Source organism: Parasteatoda tepidariorum, chromosome 7 (assembly GCF_982258835.1).
Source record: "Parasteatoda tepidariorum strain Cologne lab strain chromosome 7, Ptep-v5.0, whole genome shotgun sequence".
Classification (NCBI taxonomy): domain Eukaryota; kingdom Metazoa; phylum Arthropoda; class Arachnida; order Araneae; family Theridiidae; genus Parasteatoda; species Parasteatoda tepidariorum.
Genome location: NC_141761.1, coordinates 19,196,279 through 19,218,184, shown reverse-complemented (window position 1 = coordinate 19,218,184; position 21,906 = coordinate 19,196,279). Strand labels below are relative to the sequence as shown.

The following is a 21,906-nucleotide window of genomic DNA, read 5'->3' as shown; positions in this document are numbered from 1 at the left end:
TCGTTCCAATAATTTTGAAAATAATTTATGTTTTTCAAGCACTATAATTTTTTCTTTACAAAATCAAATCATTAATTTTTTTTCAAGTAGAATTTAACAAATTTACATAATTAAGAAATTACTATATAAATATTAAACAAAAGAAAGAAATGAAATTGGAAAATAAAAATGTGAAAAAAAATTGAAAAATTCCCTATTATGATAATTTATATCTTCAATGGATCAAAGTCCATAGAGAAAGAAATGAAAATTTTATAATCATTTTATTTCATTAGTAATGTAACTGCGCTCTTTAAAGGAAACACCCAAATTTATTAAATAATACTTAAACAAAAAAATACTACTACTTAAATAAAAAATAAATAAATACTTAAATTAAAAATAAATACTTAATAAAAAAAATGGCATTGTTTTAGCCTATTTATGTTGGCATATGACTCAGTTTTGCACATGATTTTATAATTTCGATTAATACACAGTTATTTACTTTTTTTTTATTCTGTCGGAATAATAGTTTATATATATGTATGTTGTGTATATGTGTGTGTGTATATATATATATATATATATACACATAACAAAAAAATATTTTCATATGGTAATAATGAGTTTCTTTTATTTTGATATGACAGAAAAAAATTTGGCATGATATAATTTCAAGCTAAAAAGCAGTATTCTAAAGAGTATCTTTTGCACTTCTTTAATTCTTCCAATGTTTTTCACTTGGATATAGGATTTTTTACACAAATACATATGAAATAATAATCTATTTTGTTATGAAGACAAAACATAAATTATTAAACTATAGCTCAACATTTTCTCACAATATGTAATAAAATTTGAGAATATTTATTTTCAAAGATGGAAAATCTCGAAAACAAACCTGGCATCAGCTTCACTATAATATTCCCTAGCTACAATATCTTCAAACAACTCTCCTCCAGTAACTCTAGAAGAAATGAAAAGAAAATTAGGGAGCAATAATAATAATACAAAAAAAAACTTCAATTTTTTAAAATAAGTAAAGATAGATCATAAAATTGAAATGGCCAAAAAAAGAAGAAAAAAACTTACAAATCAAATATTAGGTAATGATATCCTTCTTCTTGTATGCTATCATGTAACCGCACTGAAAATACAAACAACCATTATCAATAACTAACAATTTAAGTTCAATAAAATTTAACAATGAACAAGATTGTTGGGAGCAACAATTGGTAATATGCCATCCATATAAAACTGCCAAGTTTCTCAAAAATGAGGATTTAAACAATCAATGAAACAAAAAAGGAAGGAGACAGAAAAATGATTTGCTGCTTCTTTTTTAAATATCAGACAGCTTATTCTCTGAACAACTATTCTACAACAGATAACTGAACTGGCTATTCAAACAGATTATTGAAAAAGTCTAAAACAATGTTTTGTGCTGCATGTCAGACCATTCAAACAGAAATATTAGCAAGGTGGGATGCTAATTTTGATCTCAGACTCTGCCATGTTGTTACTGCAAATTTCATTTTTTTAAAGAATTGTTTTAAAGCTAACTAATTACCACTTTTATAAATTGATGCTATTTGCAAATTTATATATATACACACACAAGCACACAGAGTTCTCCCTAGGAATAAAAAAAAAAAGAAAAGAAAAAAAAGGGGGAAGGGCACTTCCCCTCACAAAAGGACACTTAGAGTGAGTTTTGAATGGACTGAACACCATAAAAATTTATCAAACTGTGTAATATGAAGTACCGTATATTCCGGCGTATAACGCGCACTTTTAATGCAAAAAATAAAATTGGAATTTACGGTGTGCGCGGTATACGCCGAATATAAAAAATTAGATTAAAAAAATTTAAATATAGAAAAATACTTTTATTTTAAAGAAATAACATACCTTTACCTATATACTTCATTGATTTTCGTTATTACATAAATAGTTCATTATATTCGTCTTCCGCTATCAATTAAAATTATTAAATTTTTTTTGTATTATATTAAAAAAATTTTTTTTGTATTATCTGTAAGGTGGGACCTAAACATGTCCCACTCTAAAAGGCTTTCTGGTTTTCTTACGCAACCAGGACGGATTTGCCAGATGTTTTTTACCCACAATTTAACACCATTTTTGTCCATCCAGAATCACATTATTGCTCTTTCAATTCTACCCTCACATACATGTCAAATTCAGTTCTTTTATTTTTGCAAAAGATAGGGAAAAATAATTTTTATTTACAATCTTGAAAGACGAGATATTGCACATGTACAATCCAAATTTTCGCGCGCGTTGTACGAAGAATGTATCTTAAAATTCAAAAACAGTAATTAGAAATTACGGGTGCGCGTTTTACGCCGGGGCGCGTTATGCGCCGGAATATACGGTAATAACTGGATTTTATCCTCAACAATTTTCAAATCACCCTCTTATACTATTTTAAGTGTATATTTCAAAAAGTAATTATCTCTCATTATCAAAATAAAAGAAATATTTGTACAGTAAGGAACCGATTATCCGGAACGATCGGGACCATCGCTATTCCGGATAACTGATTTTTCCGGTTTTCTGAATCGCTACAAAAAGCCGTTTTTCTTATTGTTAAACCCAACTAAAAAAAAATATTTGGAAATAATCTTAAAAAGAAGAAAAAACAATGAAGTAATACACTAATGATTATTTCCAAAATGATGGTAAGGTAAACATCTTTAAAAAAGAAACTAAAAATCCTTCTATGAGAAAAAAATTTAAAAAAAAAAAAAAAAAAAAAAAAAAAAAAAAAAATTGCGGGAAAATTTATCGAATTTCGTTCCGGTTTTTTGGTTTTCCGTTTTTCTGATTTCCGGATAACGGGTTCTGTACTGTAGTTTATGAAATAATTAAAGGCATGTTAAAAAACAATCTCTGAGCATAAATTTTCTTCACAAAAAAGTAAATAAAAAAAAGTTAATGGATAAAGAACTTGAAAGCTTCTTTCGATAATTCAAAGTGAAAATTATGAGAGAATGAACACTTAAAGGCACATTTTAAAAAGAGGTATTTATTGAATTTTTTTTTTAAATCACTTAAATATATTGATACCCCCCCCCCCCAGAAAAAAAGAGATACTTATAAAAATTTAGCTAGTTGAGAATAATCCTAATATCCTAGTAAATAGTATTTGTAATAGTAATCAGAATTAAACCTATAAAAACAGATAATTTTACATGGTGGAAATTATTATTTAAACAGTGAATAAATTTTTTCAAAATGGAATATGAATAAAAACGCAGTGTTTTTAAGGGATGGTAGCTCATTTAAACAAAAAGGGCACATTTATGGGATTAATGGGCAAGCAGGGCAGGCCACCCTTCTAAAAACGCTTAGGGAGAACACTGTATATTTTATTTCAAACTTCTCCTTATTAAAATTTCTTTTCACAAGCATACTCCTCCTGCTATATCATAAAAATGTTTTTGTTAGTAATTTATGGTAATTGGCTTGATTGATTGATTTGTTCATTTACGTTACACTGGAGCTACACAATGGGCTATTGGCGACGGTCTGGGAAACATCCCTGAGGATTCCGAAGACATGCCATCACAATTTTGATCCTCTGCAGATGGATGGCACCCTCCGCTTCGGTAGCCCGACGACCTGCACGCGAAGTCAAGCCCTTTACGGTAGAACAGTTTAACGAGGACCAATACCGCACACCCTCAGTCCCTACGCAGACTGATCCAAGTGCTCACCCACCCGCACACTGACCGCAGTCAGCGATGCTTGACTTCGGTGATCTGCTGGGAACCGTCCTGGGTAATTGGAAATCAAGCCCTTGCACTTATTCAACTATTCATTGGTTCTCAACTTTTTATAACTGTGATTGGAAATATAAAGTATTTATTTTCTTTAAAATTCATTCTAGCAGAAAATGAGTAAAATTTTGGGTCTTAGAATAGAAAAAAAAAAACTAGTGACTTTAACAGCTAAACAGGAGGATTATCTATAAGGGAATAAAACATTGTCCACAATTCAAATCGGACATTCATAAAAATACAAAAACATAAATACGTATTTCATTAAAAATTGGTTTAAAGAAAAAAAAAAAAAAAAGATTTGATTTAAATTATATATTTTAAAATTTTTTTAAACTTTTACCAGCTAAGTAATCAGATAAAATGTATTAATTATGTTTATTACTTAAAATCAATATCGCAAAATTAGTTAATGTTTCTAACAAAAATATTTAAAACTAGGAGGCTTCGCCCCCTGCTCGCTGGCGCTCACCAACCCCCGGAACTGCTTTCACTGTTCATTTCGGATTGCTTCGCAATCCAATGCTCGCTCATTGGATACGTTCTTAACGTCTAGTTTTTGTATACTTTTTTGAATACTGAAGTTCCGAAAACTTTTCACTGTAGAAAATTCTAAACCTGTACATTTCAATATTAATTTGAAATTGCAAACAGTTCACATATTTTTCTTAATCACACTACTCTAAATTTCAGTTGTTGAGAAAAGTAACTGTTGTAAGTTTTGTTTTAAAGTCTTTCCCACCAGAGGGCTAAAGCCATGCGTTGTAAAACAATATGAAATAGTAGTCTGCCACTGAACGCCGGATGTAAAGCATCGACTTTGATGAAGATAATTTTGTATTTTTAATTCTCTGAAGGGCACCACCTTAATAATATGGAATTTGTAAAATAAATGTATATATTTTTGATTGTTGATGAAGCCCATCATTTTGTGTTTTCATCAGTGTTGAGAAGCAGAACAACTATAAATTTTTTATTTTATCACAAAAAAATAAAATTTATAAAAAACAAAGAAAAGAGTAAGAAAATGAGTATAGTCATAGAAAAAGTTAAAATTATAATATAGTATTTGTTAATTAAAATAAAACTTTTTGTTTAGGTCATTGCTAACAATTCAAATTTCTCCGAGGCAATTCTAAAGTATCAATTAAGGTAGTATTGTTAAGTTGAAACACAATATTTTTAGTTTTGATGTCACCAATACGATTCAATTTTTCACAAAAACGATCGTTTCCATTGTTAAGTTCAATGTCAACAATTCAAATTTTTCTGAGGCAACTCTTAACCACTAAATATTATTTTTTTTATGTACACATTTCTAAATGTCAGTATTCAACCACAAAACAACTTAAAGTCCTCAAATTTAGCATGAAGTTGTAAAATGTAATGAAAGAGGGTCATAGCAATAATGAAAGTAGAAGTAAAGTTAGTACTGTAAAATTAAAAAAATATTTTTAGTCAATGAGCCAAGTTCTTCAAGAAGCAGTTGTAAAAGTAGGTTTTTTATTTAAAACTTTTTATAGAATTTCTTGAAGAACACAGTTGTTAATTTGGGCATTTGGCGATACAACACTTTTAGAATTGAAGGATTTGTTACGTCAAGCGCTCAGGTATCATAATTTTGATCTAGTTGCGCTTCTATGTCATTTTGATTTATGTTGCTAAGTTAACTTTCAAAAAATTCTATGGCTGGCAACAGCATTTTTATTTTTTAAGTTGTTTATTTTTATTTCCTTTAGAATTCGTTATTTTTTTAGCGAAATGTTTTTTAACCTAACAGAATTCCTTGCCGACTGTTTTCTATATGAATGAAGAAAATAAAGTAAATATTTAACTGTTGTGAAAAGAATCTTATTTAGTTGTACAAAGTACTTCAGCCAAAATTTGGGAGCCACGTAAGAGAATTATATATATTATATCAGAAACACATCATTAAAAAGCAGAATGCTTTGGTGTTTTCAAAACAAAGCAAACGTTGCCACCGGCGGAAAAGAAATACAGCCAAAATTTGGGAGCCACGTAAGAGAATTATATATAATAGATTACTATTTAATTATTACAAACTAATCTAATTTCATTCAAGCTAAACATCCCAAATCAGTTTATCCAATGAAAAGCAAAGTAGTTAAGATCAGAATACATTAATGAAAAAAAATTGTTCTAAGTTTATCAGGCAAAAGCAGTCTTTATAGATATATACTAACTATTTTATAAGTATCGAATTAAGCAGTTTTATTTAAATTAATACAACTAAAAAGGTATAATTGAAACGTGTTTATTACTAATGGAATATTACATTTTAAAAGTTTAATGTCACTCTTATTAACTTTTAGTCTTTATTAGTCTATTTTTAAATATACTAATTTACATATTCACTTTCATAATTCACTTCCATTACAACTACATAATTACTCTAAAGTAAAACAATATACAATTGTACCAATGGCAATCATTTTCTAATTAACAATATTAAGCTTTTGCTGTTGAAAAAAATAAAGCATATCATCAAGGGGCTACATCTAAAATAAACTTGCTTTGCATTAGAAGAAGAAAAAAATGTCTAAGAACACCTTGCAGATGTGTTAAATGTCCTTTTAAAATTATTAAAGGACAAAACAGTAATTAACCTTATAACTACAACTAAATCATAACTAAAAAATGAGACAACATTAAACATAAATTAAATTTAGATACTGGATGCCAACTACTACAGGGTAACAAAAAAGTATAGGGATCACTTTTGTGGTAATCTACCACTAAAGTTTTAAAACCTTTTTACATATATAGCATACTGATCTAAAGCTCTGCTATTAGACTTTCAATTGCAATACTATTTAATAAAATCACAAAAATGCCTTTGAAGAAATTTGACAAAAAGCTAATTGGTCAAGTACAAGCATTTTTAGAACTTCGATGGAGCCACAGGATTATACAAACCCATTTTAAAAAGAAAGGTATTGCGATTTCACTCAGCCATATCAGTCGCATCAAGAATTCGAAACTCGGATCGATGTGAAATATCGCAAAACCAAAAGGAAGTGAACGGCCAAACAAATTGAAGAAATCAGATTTGCAGAGCTTGATAAGATGACATCAAAACTGAATCCACCAACACAGGCAAGCATGGCTAAAGCTCTTAACGTGAGTCAGCAAGTTGTAAGCTATCAACTAAAACAAAAGTTGAAGAAAAAATGCCATAAAAAACCTATATGTCATCATTTAAGTGAGAGATCGGTGCAGATTGGGAGGCAACGTTCATGGCCCCTCTACAAGCTTCTCCGTAAGGACAGATGGCGAAAGTTCATTACAACTGAAGAAGCTTGGATCTATTTATCTGATACCAATGCTAAATCTAAAGTTCAATATCTTAACCGTGGGCAGAACAGGCGAGACTTGACACCATCAACCACGGTGCCTCATTCCAAAGGCGTAATGGTTTGGAAGGGCATATCCGCCGATGGTGTGATCAAACCTCAGTTTGTGAAACCTGGGGCCAAAATAAACTCTGAATATTACATACAGAAGATATTAAAGCCCTTTCTTAAGAATGATTACAGCAGATTGTACCCTAATGGTGATGCTGTGTTCCATCAGGACTCTGCCGCATCGTATGCATCTAAGGTCACGCGGAAATTCCTAACAGATCAGCAAGTGCAATTCCTAAGACCAGAACAATGGATTCCAAACAGTCCTGATGCTGCACCATTTGACTATTTCCTATGGGGACATCTGAAAAACAAACTGAATAAGCGAAGAATTTTAACATTGAGAGGCCTTCAAAGAAATATTAGAGAAGAGGTGAAGGAAATCCCCCAGGAAATCATTTTGCGGGCTTTAAAATCATGGCCGAAGAGTTGTAGACAAATCTATTATGCCGGAGGTCGACATATTGAGAAGCATCGCTGAATTTATGTAATAAATTTTGGAAATAAAAACATTCAAAAATGATCCCTATATTTTTTTGTTACCCTGTAGTGCACAAAAATGGAACACCTTAATAACTCTTGACCTAAAAGATATTTTTTTCTAGCATGCAAATTATTTGTGCAGACGATATTTTAAAATACGAAAACGATTTAATAATTCCTTGAAGATATTTAAAATTTAAGGATACGTTTTAGTTTCTGATTTCCGAAGTACATTTATAATCAACCCCTCCTACCATGAAGCAGATTGTATGTTTGTAGGAGGAAGTCCAAACATTACATCAAAAGTCATTCAAGTTTTTTGTTTCTAGAGTTAAGAAAAAGAGGGACAAAAAAAGACATTATATTGATTCAACAAATCGATTGAATAAACAAGATACCGATCATGAACGTCTTAATTAAAAACGAAATTGAAACCACTCTATCAGTCATATCCAGTAAAAACACTATACCTCACGCACCAGTATCTATGTTTTATTGAGCTTTTAAAACAATGAGTACAACATCCATTTACCGAAATTGCATTCCCGCTGCTTTTTAATTTCGCACGAAGTTGTTAAGTTACATTTTGTAGCTGTATCCCCAACGAATGCGTGTGAAGCAGTTGTTTCCTTGATATTTTTTTTTTCATTCCTCATCAACGGAAAAGATAAGAGCATTCATTATTATTTTTTTTTAATTTTGTCTAATCACTTACTCGATCGATTAAATTATTATCATTGTATGTTTGGTTAACATAAAATCGCGTGACCGACAAGTTTTATTGCAAAAATATTTCACTGAATTCCTTTTTTAATGAAGAATCTAGTACAAATATAAAGATAAATGAATATAAATCTCAACCGGTTTACCAGCCTTCAAACAGCAATTTCAATAATTATTTAAATTATTTTTCTTTTATCCAGATGAAGAAATACTTTTGTTTATAAAAAATCCCAATGGATATAAGTTTAAAAAAAAAAAGAAGCTATAAATATAGCATTTAATTTAAGAAGTATAAAATAGAATTTCAAGCAATATCTATATTTTATATCACTGTTTTCTATATGATGTATTTGATATGTTAAAATACATAAAATGTTTACAATTGTTATCTTCTTTTAATAAAAAATTTCACTGTTTTTACAAGTTTTATTTTAGAGAAAGTCAATCAATATACCGTTAGTTCTGTTCTACCACGCTATATCTGTCATGTTATAGCGAAAAAAATTCATAAGCTAGAAATCAACTTTTTATTTTTCTCCACTGAACAAAACAGTAATAAAATAAAATTAGTAAAAAAAATTAAATAAAAATTTAAAAATTATGTTGTTGTTGTTGTTGCTAATTCCCATCTGGTCTGACGGGGTCAGACCAGATCAATGAATCCGTTGACATTCAGAAAATCCGAAACCAGAATGGGAGAGGAATGAATGTCATTCCAGTCCAGCCCTAAACAGTTCAAGATGTGCTCAGGTGATGCCTGGTTTTGTTGGCATTTAGGGCAAAGAGGAAAGACTTTTTGATTTGCAGAAAATGTGAGACATTTCAGGTGTCCACTGGCCAGTCGGTAAAAATTATGTTCCTCAGTGAATTAAAACGGCGAAATTTTGATTTACGTCAATCATAAAACGAACAACGGCATCACAAACGAAACACGAGGGAGGGATTTTCTGCGGTGATGGAAATTTATTTACGTAACTGATACCTCGTTTTTCATTTTAGAAACAAAAGATTACAAAACGAATTCAAAAGAAAATTAGAAAAAAATTCAAAATTTTACTTCTATTCGTTTTAATTAATTTTATTTATATTTTCTTTTGAGTTCTCTACTTTTAAGTTTACGTCAGAAAGTAAGAAAAAATTCGACCGGCGATAAAAAGGCGACCAGTTTCGTTTGTACCACTTAGGAACTAGTTGAAATTTGAGCACTCTAGCTAGCCAAAAAGTGGTCGGCAATCGATTGGCGATAAATTCTATGAGGAGACAATAATAAATCTTGATGGTAGCAGTCAGGAAACGATTAAACTCGGCGACTGAAATTTTGATCTGTTCTATATTGCCATCCAGAACAGAGATTCAGTTAAAGGTTAAACACTCGGAATTAAAGTCTAAATCTTAATTGACGAATAAATAATAATGTGGGTAAATTTTACATTCCGTGATAAGGAAATGATTGAAACTTTTATTGTAATTACACATACATTAGCTACAATTAAAATATGAGCCCTAGAGCTAGAAAGACAGTAAGTAGTCGAAATTTTCCCCAGCAGCTAAATAACTTGCGCCCGCATTGGACCAACATTCACGAATCTCGGCTCAATAAGGATCCAAAGAGCCATTACTTTTTGAAGTTATACTTCTTATGCGACTTCCAACAAGGTTGCGTTAAACGTTTAACGCTACATTTTTATTGGCCGGGAAATCACGTGGTAGGTTTCAGTTTTCCCTCATTCATTTCCATATTGTTTTGGTTCTCACTAGCATAAAAATAATAAAAGTATTGTTTTTCCATCAATATTTTTTTAGTTTGATTTGATACACATATAATTTAATGGGGTAGCATTTTTGAAGTTATACTTCTTATGCGACTTCCAACAAGGTTGCGTTAAACGTTTAACGCTACATTTTTATTGGCCGGGAAATCACGTGGTAGGTTTCAGTTTTCCCCTCATTCATTTCCATATTGTTTTGGTTCTCACTAGCATAAAAATAATAAAAATATTGTTTTTCCATCAATATTTTTTTAGTTTGATTTGATACACATATAATTTAATGGGGTAGCATTTTTGAAGTTATACTTCTTATGCGACTTCCAACAAGGTTGCGTTAAACGTTTAACGCTACATTTTTATTGGCCGGGAAATCACGTGGTAGGTTTCAGTTTTCCCTCATTCATTTCCATATTGTTTTGGTTCTCACTAGCATAAAAATAATAAAAATATTGTTTTTCCATCAATATTTTTTTAGTTTGATTTGATACACATATAATTTAATGGGGTAGCATTTTTGAAGTTATACTTCTTATGCGACTTCCAACAAGGTTGCGTTAAACGTTTAACGCTACATTTTTATTGGCCGGGAAATCACGTGGTAGGTTTCAGTTTTCCCTCATTCATTTCCATATTGTTTTGGTTCTCACTAGCATAAAAATAATAAAAATATTGTTTTTCCATCAATATTTTTTTAGTTTGATTTGATACACATATAATTTAATGGGGTAGCATTTTTGAAGTTATACTTCTTATGCGACTTCCAACAAGGTTGCGTTAAACGTTTAACGCTACATTTTTATTGGCCGGGAAATCACGTGGTAGGTTTCAGTTTTCCCCTCATTCATTTCCATATTGTTTTGGTTCTCACTAGCATAAAAATAATAAAAATATTGTTTTTCCATCAATATTTTTTTAGTTTGATTTGATACACATATAATTTAATGGGGTAGCATTTTTGAAGTTATACTTCTTATGCGACTTCCAACAAGGTTGCGTTAAACGTTTAACGCTACATTTTTATTGGCCGGGAAATCACGTGGTAGGTTTCAGTTTTCCCTCATTCATTTCCATATTGTTTTGGTTCTCACTAGCATAAAAATAATAAAAGTATTGTTTTTCCATCAATATTTTTTTAGTTTGATTTGATACACATATAATTTAATGGGGTAGCATTTTTGAAGTTATACTTCTTATGCGACTTCCAACAAGGTTGCGTTAAACGTTTAACGCTACATTTTTATTGGCCGGGAAATCACGTGGTAGGTTTCAGTTTTCCCTCATTCATTTCCATATTGTTTTGGTTCTCACTAGCATAAAAATAATAAAAATATTGTTTTTCCATCAATATTTTTTTAGTTTGATTTGATACACATATAATTTAATGGGGTAGCATTTTTGAAGTTATACTTCTTATGCGACTTCCAACAAGGTTGCGTTAAACGTTTAACGCTACATTTTTATTGGCCGGGAAATCACGTGGTAGGTTTCAGTTTTCCCTCATTCATTTCCATATTGTTTTGGTTCTCACTAGCATAAAAATAATAAAAGTATTGTTTTTCCATCAATATTTTTTTAGTTTGATTTGATACACATATAATTTAATGGGGTAGCATTTTTGAAGTTATACTTCTTATGCGACTTCCAACAAGGTTGCGTTAAACGTTTAACGCTACATTTTTATTGGCCGGGAAATCACGTGGTAGGTTTCAGTTTTCCCTCATTCATTTCCATATTGTTTTGGTTCTCACTAGCATAAAAATAATAAAAGTATTGTTTTTCCATCAATATTTTTTTAGTTTGATTTGATACACATATAATTTAATGGGGTAGCATTTTTGAAGTTATACTTCTTATGCGACTTCCAACAAGGTTGCGTTAAACGTTTAACGCTACATTTTTATTGGCCGGGAAATCACGTGGTAGGTTTCAGTTTTCCCTCATTCATTTCCATATTGTTTTGGTTCTCACTAGCATAAAAATAATAAAAATATTGTTTTTCCATCAATATTTTTTTAGTTTGATTTGATACACATATAATTTAATGGGGTAGCATTTTTGAAGTTATACTTCTTATGCGACTTCCAACAAGGTTGCGTTAAACGTTTAACGCTACATTTTTATTGGCCGGGAAATCACGTGGTAGGTTTCAGTTTTCCCTCATTCATTTCCATATTGTTTTGGTTCTCACTAGCATAAAAATAATAAAAGTATTGTTTTTCCATCAATATTTTTTTAGTTTGATTTGATACACATATAATTTAATGGGGTAGCATTTTTGAAGTTATACTTCTTATGCGACTTCCAACAAGGTTGCGTTAAACGTTTAACGCTACATTTTTATTGGCCGGGAAATCACGTGGTAGGTTTCAGTTTTCCCTCATTCATTTCCATATTGTTTTGGTTCTCACTAGCATAAAAATAATAAAAGTATTGTTTTTCCATCAATATTTTTTTAGTTTGATTTGATACACATATAATTTAATGGGGTAGCATTTTTGAAGTTATACTTCTTATGCGACTTCCAACAAGGTTGCGTTAAACGTTTAACGCTACATTTTTATTGGCCGGGAAATCACGTGGTAGGTTTCAGTTTTCCCTCATTCATTTCCATATTGTTTTGGTTCTCACTAGCATAAAAAATAATAAAAGTATTGTTTTTCCATCAATATTTTTTTAGTTTGATTTGATACACATATAATTTAATGGGGTAGCATTTTTGAAGTTATACTTCTTATGCGACTTCCAACAAGGTTGCGTTAAACGTTTAACGCTACATTTTTATTGGCCGGGAAATCACGTGGTAGGTTTCAGTTTTCCCTCATTCATTTCCATATTGTTTTGGTTCTCACTAGCATAAAAATAATAAAAATATTGTTTTTCCATCAATATTTTTTTAGTTTGATTTGATACACATATAATTTAATGGGGTAGCATTTTTGAAGTTATACTTCTTATGCGACTTCCAACAAGGTTGCGTTAAACGTTTAACGCTACATTTTTATTGGCCGGGAAATCACGTGGTAGGTTTCAGTTTTCCCTCATTCATTTCCATATTGTTTTGGTTCTCACTAGCATAAAAATAATAAAAGTATTGTTTTTCCATCAATATTTTTTTAGTTTGATTTGATACACATATAATTTAATGGGGTAGCATTTTTGAAGTTATACTTCTTATGCGACTTCCAACAAGGTTGCGTTAAACGTTTAACGCTACATTTTTATTGGCCGGGAAATCACGTGGTAGGATCCAGTTTTCCCCTCATTCATTTCCATATTGTTTTGGTTCTCACTAGCATAAAAATAATAAAAGTATTGTTTTCCTATCAATATTTTTTTAGTTTGATTTGATACACATATAATTTAATAGGGTAGTATTTTTTATTTCCAAATTTAGTGCATAACAATTGTAAAAAATGAGTGAAAACAATCCCACGGACAATGCGACGGATTTAACGTCTCTTGTGAATATCAATTGATTGTTAGGTTTTCCCTTCTGAAATTACATTATGACGCATTCACATACATTATTAATACAAATGCATTTTCCAGGGAGAGACGATGAGGCTGGTTCAAGAGGTTCACGAGGGAAAAATGCACAATATTACCGTGATTACAGAGCACGGAAGGGAGCTGAGCAGGAAAAAGAGTCGTTGAATAGATCCTTCTACGACTGCTGATTCTTCTACAATTAACGTCGCAGGTTGCGAAGTTTAACTTCTTCCGCGCGGAGGGACTCCACGTACTATTTTTCTTCTTCCAATATTGGCCCTATACAACATGGGTGGATTCACCCGATATTTTAGTCACTTCACAAACAATATTGACCCTATATAGAGTTGTCAGATTCATCCGATATTTTAAATTCATCATTCAGCCTATGTTGGCCATATATAGGTAGATATTGGCTTTATATAAGATATTGGCTTGATATTGGATTATATTAAAAAATCTAGACGTCCCTCGGTCATAGCGGACCCATATTGTCCCAATTTTGAGACTAACTGAGGGGCAAGGTAAATTGTTTACTGGGGTTGATTCCAAAATTAAAACTTGATAGACACAAAAGCGAATTAATAAAAACGCAGTAAAATGACAAACTTACTTTCAAATCAAAGTATTTAAGGGGGCAAATTAATGAAACTCAATTCTTTCGCATTAAAATATATATTCTATTCCATGCATGGACATAAGAGACGAGACTAGTTTGGCTTCGTGATAAAACTTTCATAAACGCTTTTTGCTACTTTTAAATAAACGATAAGTTCAGTTATTAATAAGGCCCGGATTTTGATGACATTTGCATTTTTGGACATTTTTTGTCCTTTAGAGCATTTTTTGAGATTTATAGGGCATTTTCTTTAAAATTTTGGGGCGTATTTTGCATTTTAAAGCATTTTTTAAATTTTTTGTTAAATTTTTCTAATTTTTATTATTTTTTATTATTACACTGGCTTCCAAACAATGAAGAAAATTTCTAGGATATTAACAGGTGAAGCAACATCTTTTCAAATTGAAGAAGAATTGTCAGTAAGTGTGACAGTCCTTTTCAAGTACGCACCAATAACATCAGTAGACGTTGAAAGAAGCTTCTCCTGGTATAAAAATTTGCTTTCAGACAAGAGACGCTCGTTTACATTTCAAAATATTAAAAAAGAAAAATTTAATAATCCAATGTAATTCTGATATTTAGTAATATTATGAGATGGAAGTTGTTATATTCATTAAAGTTTCTATACAAAATGAAAATGTTTTGGAGTCAATATATTTTCCTTTTTTTTTGTTATTTTTGGATATAAAACATATTTGTCAAACTTTAATGAACGTAGAACAAGTATTGCATTGCTTTATATTTTTTGAAACGACTCATAATAATTTTAAAGAGTAAAACATTGTTTTAGTTCAATATTTTTACTTCTATATAAGTCATGTCATAAGGCACTTTTAGCGCAATTTTCGCATTTTAAGGACATTTTTTGCACTTTTAAGGGCATTTTTTGCACTTTTTAAGGGCATTAATTGAGATTTTTTAGGTCATCAAAATCCGGGCTCTAGTTATTAAGCATAATTTTTTTTAAATGTATAAGATAAGAAAAATAACAGCAAACTGCTAATTGCTACAGCGAATAGAGTGTGGCGAACTTACAGCGCCCAAGTGACACAGTGAGAGAGAGAGATTCTGTTAAGAGCTTCTACCATCGCCATCTTGGATATTAGGTTAAATTTTGTATTTTTTAAATATTTTTTGTACCTTTCATGATATAGCATTATTTGACAGCACACTTTCAAAAAAGCTAGAAAATAAAGAGGTCGTTCTATTAGATTAGGAGAAATGGAACTTCTATGGAATTTTCCTCATTAACTATTCAGCAATAAAATGATGCGATGTGTGGTTTTGAGCAAGTAATTTAAAACTACACGTTTCTCGGTTTTTAAAATCTACTTTTATTACAGCCTTGCATTTTAAATGTATAGTAAGATATTGCCCAATCGAGTAAATACCCATCAGAAATTTATTTGTGAAATTGAAATAAAAATTATTAAAAGCGTATTTAGAATTTTCCCTCCCCGTTTCTACCCCTTCGACAGTTGAGTTCGACCGGGTGAGGAAGGACCTCTTAATCTGGCTGTTAAAAAATAATATCTAATGCATCGTGAATGTTAGAGTAGCGAGTCAACACGTCCTAGAAGAAAGAAGGCCTCAACAGGGATCAATTTAGCAGTCCGAAGTAACGAACATAAACTGCGCAGTGGATGAAAAATAAGAAAGACGTCACTACGCAGCGCAGAGGGGGTTAATATGAAAGATGTCATGACGTTTGAAAAACTAAAGAATCAAATTTCTCGTTTATGGTAACCCGTGCTGAGGTCTTCTCTTTTGTAGGAGGCATTGAGCGAGCACAGCCATAGCAACCGAGAGTCTAGTAATTCTCAGTGGCTGTGGCACAGTCCCCTAGTATATCTTACTTCTTGTCTGAAAAAGTTCGCTTTAAATAGACGGAATTAATTTATTCATTTGTATAATGGTGCAGTGGAAATTAACACTGCCTTGAAAAATTAATTTCCTTAATAAAAAGTTCTCTAATTTGAAATAAGTAAACAGAAATGTATTAAAACTACAACTAAAAAGAAAATTAAAAGTAGACCAAGAAGTTAAAATAGGGTAAACACCAACGAAAAAATAAATAAATTGCGATTTGGAAATTTGCGCATTTATAACGAGGTTTCAAAAACTAATAAGATATTAGGTGCTTACATTTAAATCAAACAGATATTAAACAATTAAAACAAAGAACATATAACAAGAATTTGAACTTAGGTTTTCAAAACTCACAATTGTGTACACGCGACTTCAATTTAACTAAAATCTTTAAAAAAAATATTATAAAGAGTAAAAGTCACCGAATCAACAATTTTGTTGCATTTCAAGATATACCCTAAAATCTAACGTCGTGCTTTATATAAGCATCCCCTTAATTTAATTCAATGCACAATAGCACATCTGGTTGAGATTCGGATTAAAACAGATAAGGTAATTAAAGAGGTACCTTAATTTATTCACGGAAGCATCTTAACTTTATTCGGTGAACTATTAGTGCAAAGAAAAATGGTGTCTAGTTAGCTTTCCTTTAAATTAGAAATTTATTTTCGTGTAACTCCCATAATCTTACACAAAAGCTTTATAATCGTCTTTTGTACTTAATCATTACAAATTTGACACTAGAAAGTTTCACTCAACTATTTCTTTTTTATCTTCCAAAGAAAGAAAAAATGGAAGTTTGTGAAGAAAAATACCCAGAAGAAAGAAACAAGTTTTAGTTCAGCTTATTTTCATCACTAAATCAAGGGATATTCGAAAATTCATTACTTCCGACTAACGCTGGAGAAGTTCCCGCCCTGTTTTCAGGCAGATGGGCATCTAAATTTCAAAGAGGTATTTCGTACAGTTACCATGGAGATCTGCAGTAGGATGTAATTGGAAACCTAATTAAGTAAAGATAGGAGTAATTTTCTTCAAAAAAGAAAGAAAACGAAATAAGTAGACAATGGCATTCGGAGTAATTATACATGCCATCAAAAAGGAGGGAGGAAAAAAAAAAAAACGGCGATTCTACTAGACTAGATAATTGAGCTCAATAAGCAAAAACAAAACTTTGAGAGAAAGAATTTTTTTTTCTTCAAGTTCTAACATTTTATAAAGTTTAATCCGTAAACTTCAGATTTTTATTTTATAAAAACACAAATAAAGAAATACACAAATCAAATAACACACAATATACACCAATAAGCAAATTCCTCTTGAGCAATTCTTATTCCACACAAAAAAAGAAAGAAAAAAAAATCTTCAATATTTCATAAATTTTTTTTTAAAAATGTAGGTACAAGCATAAGGAAGGGGGGGGGGAGTTCAGAATTAATAAAATAGCTTCATTACGTTAAACTAACTAAATTTTTATTTTAAGCTATGATCTAAATGGTTGAGAAATAGCAATTTGAATAATTAAAAAAAAAAAAAACGAATCTTACTTTTATAAAAAGGGTATTGATACAAGGGGTGATCAAATGAAAAGGTACGAAACGACATGGTGGGTACAAATGTAGACTTTATTCAAAATATACACCATTGGCCTGAGCACAACGATCCCACTGATGAACGAGCCGCAGGATTCCTTGTTCCCTGAATTCCTGTGGCCGTGACGAGACCCGGTCCTTCACAGCATCCTTGAGTACGTCGTCCGAGTTGAAGAGCTTCCCTTTCAGGCGTTTCTTCAGTGGACCAAACACATGGAAATCGCAGGGCGACATGTCCGGACTGTAGAGTGGATGGTCCAACGTCTCCCACTTGGACTTGGCCAGTTCCATGTGTGTGACTCTGGAGACGCGTGGACGGGCGTTATCATGGAGCAGAACCACACCCTCCGTGAGCAGCCCCGGTCTTTTGTTCCTGATGGACCTGCGTAGGCGTCAGAGTGTCTCACAGTACACATCGGAGTTGATGGTTTTTCTGTGCTCGAGGAAATCGGATAACACCTCGCTGCTCCTCAATCGTCGAATTTTGCAAAGCGAACGCCATCCTGTCCTTATACGGACTGTCGCATCATTTGGACGCCGCTTTTGATAAGAGCCTCTGCTCTTTCCTGCTCACGCGGGCACCCGCGCATGCTCCGATTTCAGTCAGAGACTCCAATCGCATCCCGAGATGTCTCGCTACGTTCTCCCATAGCGGAATATGCAAATATTTAACTGTTACGTTTTTACGTCGTTTCGTACCTTTTCATTTGATCACCCCTTGTACTTCTGTACGATTATATCATGAACGATGAATAAATTTATAGTATAAATTTTTTTTTTTTTATCGTGTCCATGGACAATTAAATGGCCTCGCGTGCCTTCAAAACAGCATCCGCAAGCTCCAATACATCATTACTGTAAAGGATCTCACGAAGTTCTGAAGCCAGTGGCATCATACCCAGTTGTGAAACATATGGGGTAAGGGCTGGGCACTCGAGATTGTGATCTGGGGTAAGTTGGACATCGGTGCAGTTCTTGCAGGGAATATAAGTTCTTATTTTGTCTGGAAAAATTTTCATCCCTTTAAAGTGGTTTGTTCTGAGTCTAGTAATTGTTGATGTTAAGATTCGGGAACAATCAAAGTCAGTAATAAGGGGTTTCCTGAAGGAATGGGGCAGAAGTCTGTGTCTTGCAACTGCATTTGCGTCTGCAAGCGTGATGGTGGTGCAAGGTTGGTCGGCACCTCTGCCTTCCTTAACAAATGAAATACTCTCTGTATATGACTGGTCGTGTGCTTAGTTTGAACATTGAGTTTTTTTTAGCTTCACTCCATTAAAAATTTTTGAATGAAGATAGGATTGCGTGAATTTATGTAGAAACAAATTTTTTTTAAAATCAATTCTAAATCTTTTATCATAGATTTGAGTTATATTAACTTAGTTTATTCACTTTTGTTTATTTCATTCTGTCATATGATAAATTCTATTATAAACAAAGAAAAGAAAAATTCTACATTAGAACCGTTTTTCCGCATTTATTCTTTCTTATGTTAGTTTAAAAGTTATGTTATTAAAATAAATATGGTTACAAGAAAAATTTTAATATAAATTGTAATTTACTTTACAATATGTACAGTCCGCAAAAAAAAAAACGAATCACCCTGAATAACTTTCGTTCTAATGATCGGATTTTCACGAACTAAGTGTCAATCTTAATGGTTCCTGGGGGTGACCTCAAATATGCTAATTAATTAGTGCTAACTATTAATTAAGTTACGAAATCAGACACAAAAACGTACTTTCTCTGAATAAACATGCATTTTTTTTTACATATTTGGATTTCTTACCTTCAAAATATAGGGGGTAGCCGCAATTTGGGAGATGTGGTCCCCATAGTTTGGTCAGGAGAGCGATTCAAAGTTCGTACCCCTTAATGTTAATTTCGCTTTTTGCGTTTTCAGTCATATTTTCAAAACTAATAAAGCAATTCAAAAAAAATTGCACCCACTCATAAAACTCATTTACCCAAAGATAATTTCATGCAAAAAATAATTTTTAATAATTATTTATTATTTTTTATTATTTAATTAAAGTGAGGATGAAAAAATATTGAATTATAAGGTATGAATTTTTTTATACCATATTAATCTACATATTTTTCAATTGAAAAATCTAAAGTTTCAACTGTTTTTATTTATTAGAAGCTGAGAAAAATTAAAATTAATTATTTTTAAAAAAATAATTTGGCGACAATAAAGAAATAACTAATTGGGGCGATTAATATTAAAATGTGATAAACTTGGGAGGAACTTGACTTCGCGCGCGTAGCGTAAAACTTCATTCATATTTTTTTCGCTAATAATCGTTTGCTAATCTTTTTATTTTTATTTCTTTCACACTATAAAATACGATGTTTCTTTTTTAGTCAATTAATAATTTATTTGCAATTTAGTAAAGAATTTTGAATAAAAAACACTTTATTCAACAAATGTCAAGTTTTAAAAAAGCGTGCTTCTGATAGAATACACCAGATTGTGCTTATTTAATATGATTATTTTTTATTTTTTTTATTTTGTTTTTCAATAACTGATACAATTTCAATAATATACATCCGTATGCATAGATTTGGAATAATATATTTATCAATTTCTTGAATATATATTTTATAAATATTAATAAAAATACGTAGTCAACATTTTTAAACATCTCTCACAACATCGCAAATTTCTCAACATCTTATAGGGTAAACTAAACAATGAAGGAACACTTAAGCTTAGCTTGCCTTTAAAAAAAATTCATAAAAATTTCAAAATTTGTAATTTTAGCTAAATGATGGTTTCGACATATTTGTTATTAAATGCAAATTATGTAAGAAAAGTTAGATAACTTACATAATATTGTTTTAAGCTTTTGGTGGTTTAAATAATAAGTAGTAAGATGACCAAGTGAAGGAACAGTTCTTACCAGTGAATAAACACTATATTTTCCAGAGAATGAACACTTAATTTTGATAATGTTTGATGCTCGTTAGGAATCCATAGGCCACACAAATGTCTAAAAACAAGATTTTTCTTGGAATTACGACATATAACCATAGTTAATGTGGAAAATTTTACCTTTTTTTCAGTCATGGAATGGAAAGTAAAATATGTTTGAATACATAATTTTAAAAAAATGTTTTTCATTTTTTTCTCACAGTTTAATAGTCCGTTCTAAATTATGAATGTTTATCATTGTGTAATCTGATGACGTTTTTATTATTATTATAATTCGATCATTTTTTGTTTAATCTTTTCCTCATATTTTTTAAGCTTTTTTTTAAATCTTTTTAAGTATTTTTTTTCTCTTCGTCATGAGTAATTTATTTCTTTTTCTTTTGATTTAACCTTCCTCTTTTTTCCAAATTTTTGGCCAATGTAAATGTATCTTCGAAATTTCTTTTGATTTTCCAGTTCCATTTCCAGAATTCCTCACTGGATAATAAATGAGAAAAAGGAGTTTCGAAGTTTGAGTAAAACCCATCTCTCATTGACTTATATCTAGTAGTTACTTATGAAACCAATCGTTTTTGCAACTAACAATGCCTCAAGAGAACTTATCTCAAAATCGGTTTTCAAGATACTTTCATTATTAATGTTAGTTGTCTCAGCTTCAGAGCCAAAATTTGATTATACAATTGTTCTTTTTGAAATAAATTCTTCAATATTGAGAAAAGCGCAGGCTATTGGATATTTGGGAGATTAAACTTTTCTGTCAATGTTCCTTTAAAAATTTGCAACATAACTTGTGAGATTTCCTTCTCAAGCTTCTGAAGAAATAGCGCATCGTTACTCTCGAAGCATGTGTTTTGTTGATAAGTTGTCTTGCTCATTAACTCTTGGTGTCTGTTTTGCATGCATTTGTTACAGTCAACGTTTTCTGCATCGAATGAAAAAATATCGCATTTCATAAAAGCATTTTAACTTCATCAGTTGAAGCCTCAAATCTTATTTAAAAGTGGATGTAAAATTTTCTAGACATATTGTTTTACAATTCTTTTGTTTTCAAGATCTAACGAGATTTCCAAGAATTACGTAGAAAACTAAACCAGAAAATTTGTTTTGAGGAACAAAACTTGCTCAGTTTCAAATTGATATGAGATTTATACCTATCCAGAAGAAGCAAAATTAGGAATTTGATTGCATTTTTAATTAGCCATGGGTAGAAACATTTG

General features: G+C 31.1%; 1 protein-coding gene across 4 annotated transcripts in view; it reads right to left on the bottom strand.

Annotated features, from left to right (window-relative positions):
• Window positions 1-21,906, bottom strand: part of LOC107454899 (calcium/calmodulin-dependent protein kinase type II delta chain) — a 105,646-nt gene that overhangs the window by 45,552 nt on the left and 38,188 nt on the right. For all 4 annotated transcript variants that reach the window (XR_006225220.3, XM_043042918.3, XM_043042919.3 and 1 more), the window contains exons 4-5: window positions 1,075-1,129; window positions 884-949 (exon numbers count right to left, since the gene is read on the bottom strand). Coding sequence is in view for 3 of the 4 variants with exons in the window: in XM_043042918.3 (XP_042898852.1) it covers window positions 884-949; window positions 1,075-1,129 (121 nt within the window). In the remaining variant the exon portion in view is untranslated. The remainder of the gene's footprint in view (window positions 1-883; window positions 950-1,074; window positions 1,130-21,906) is intronic.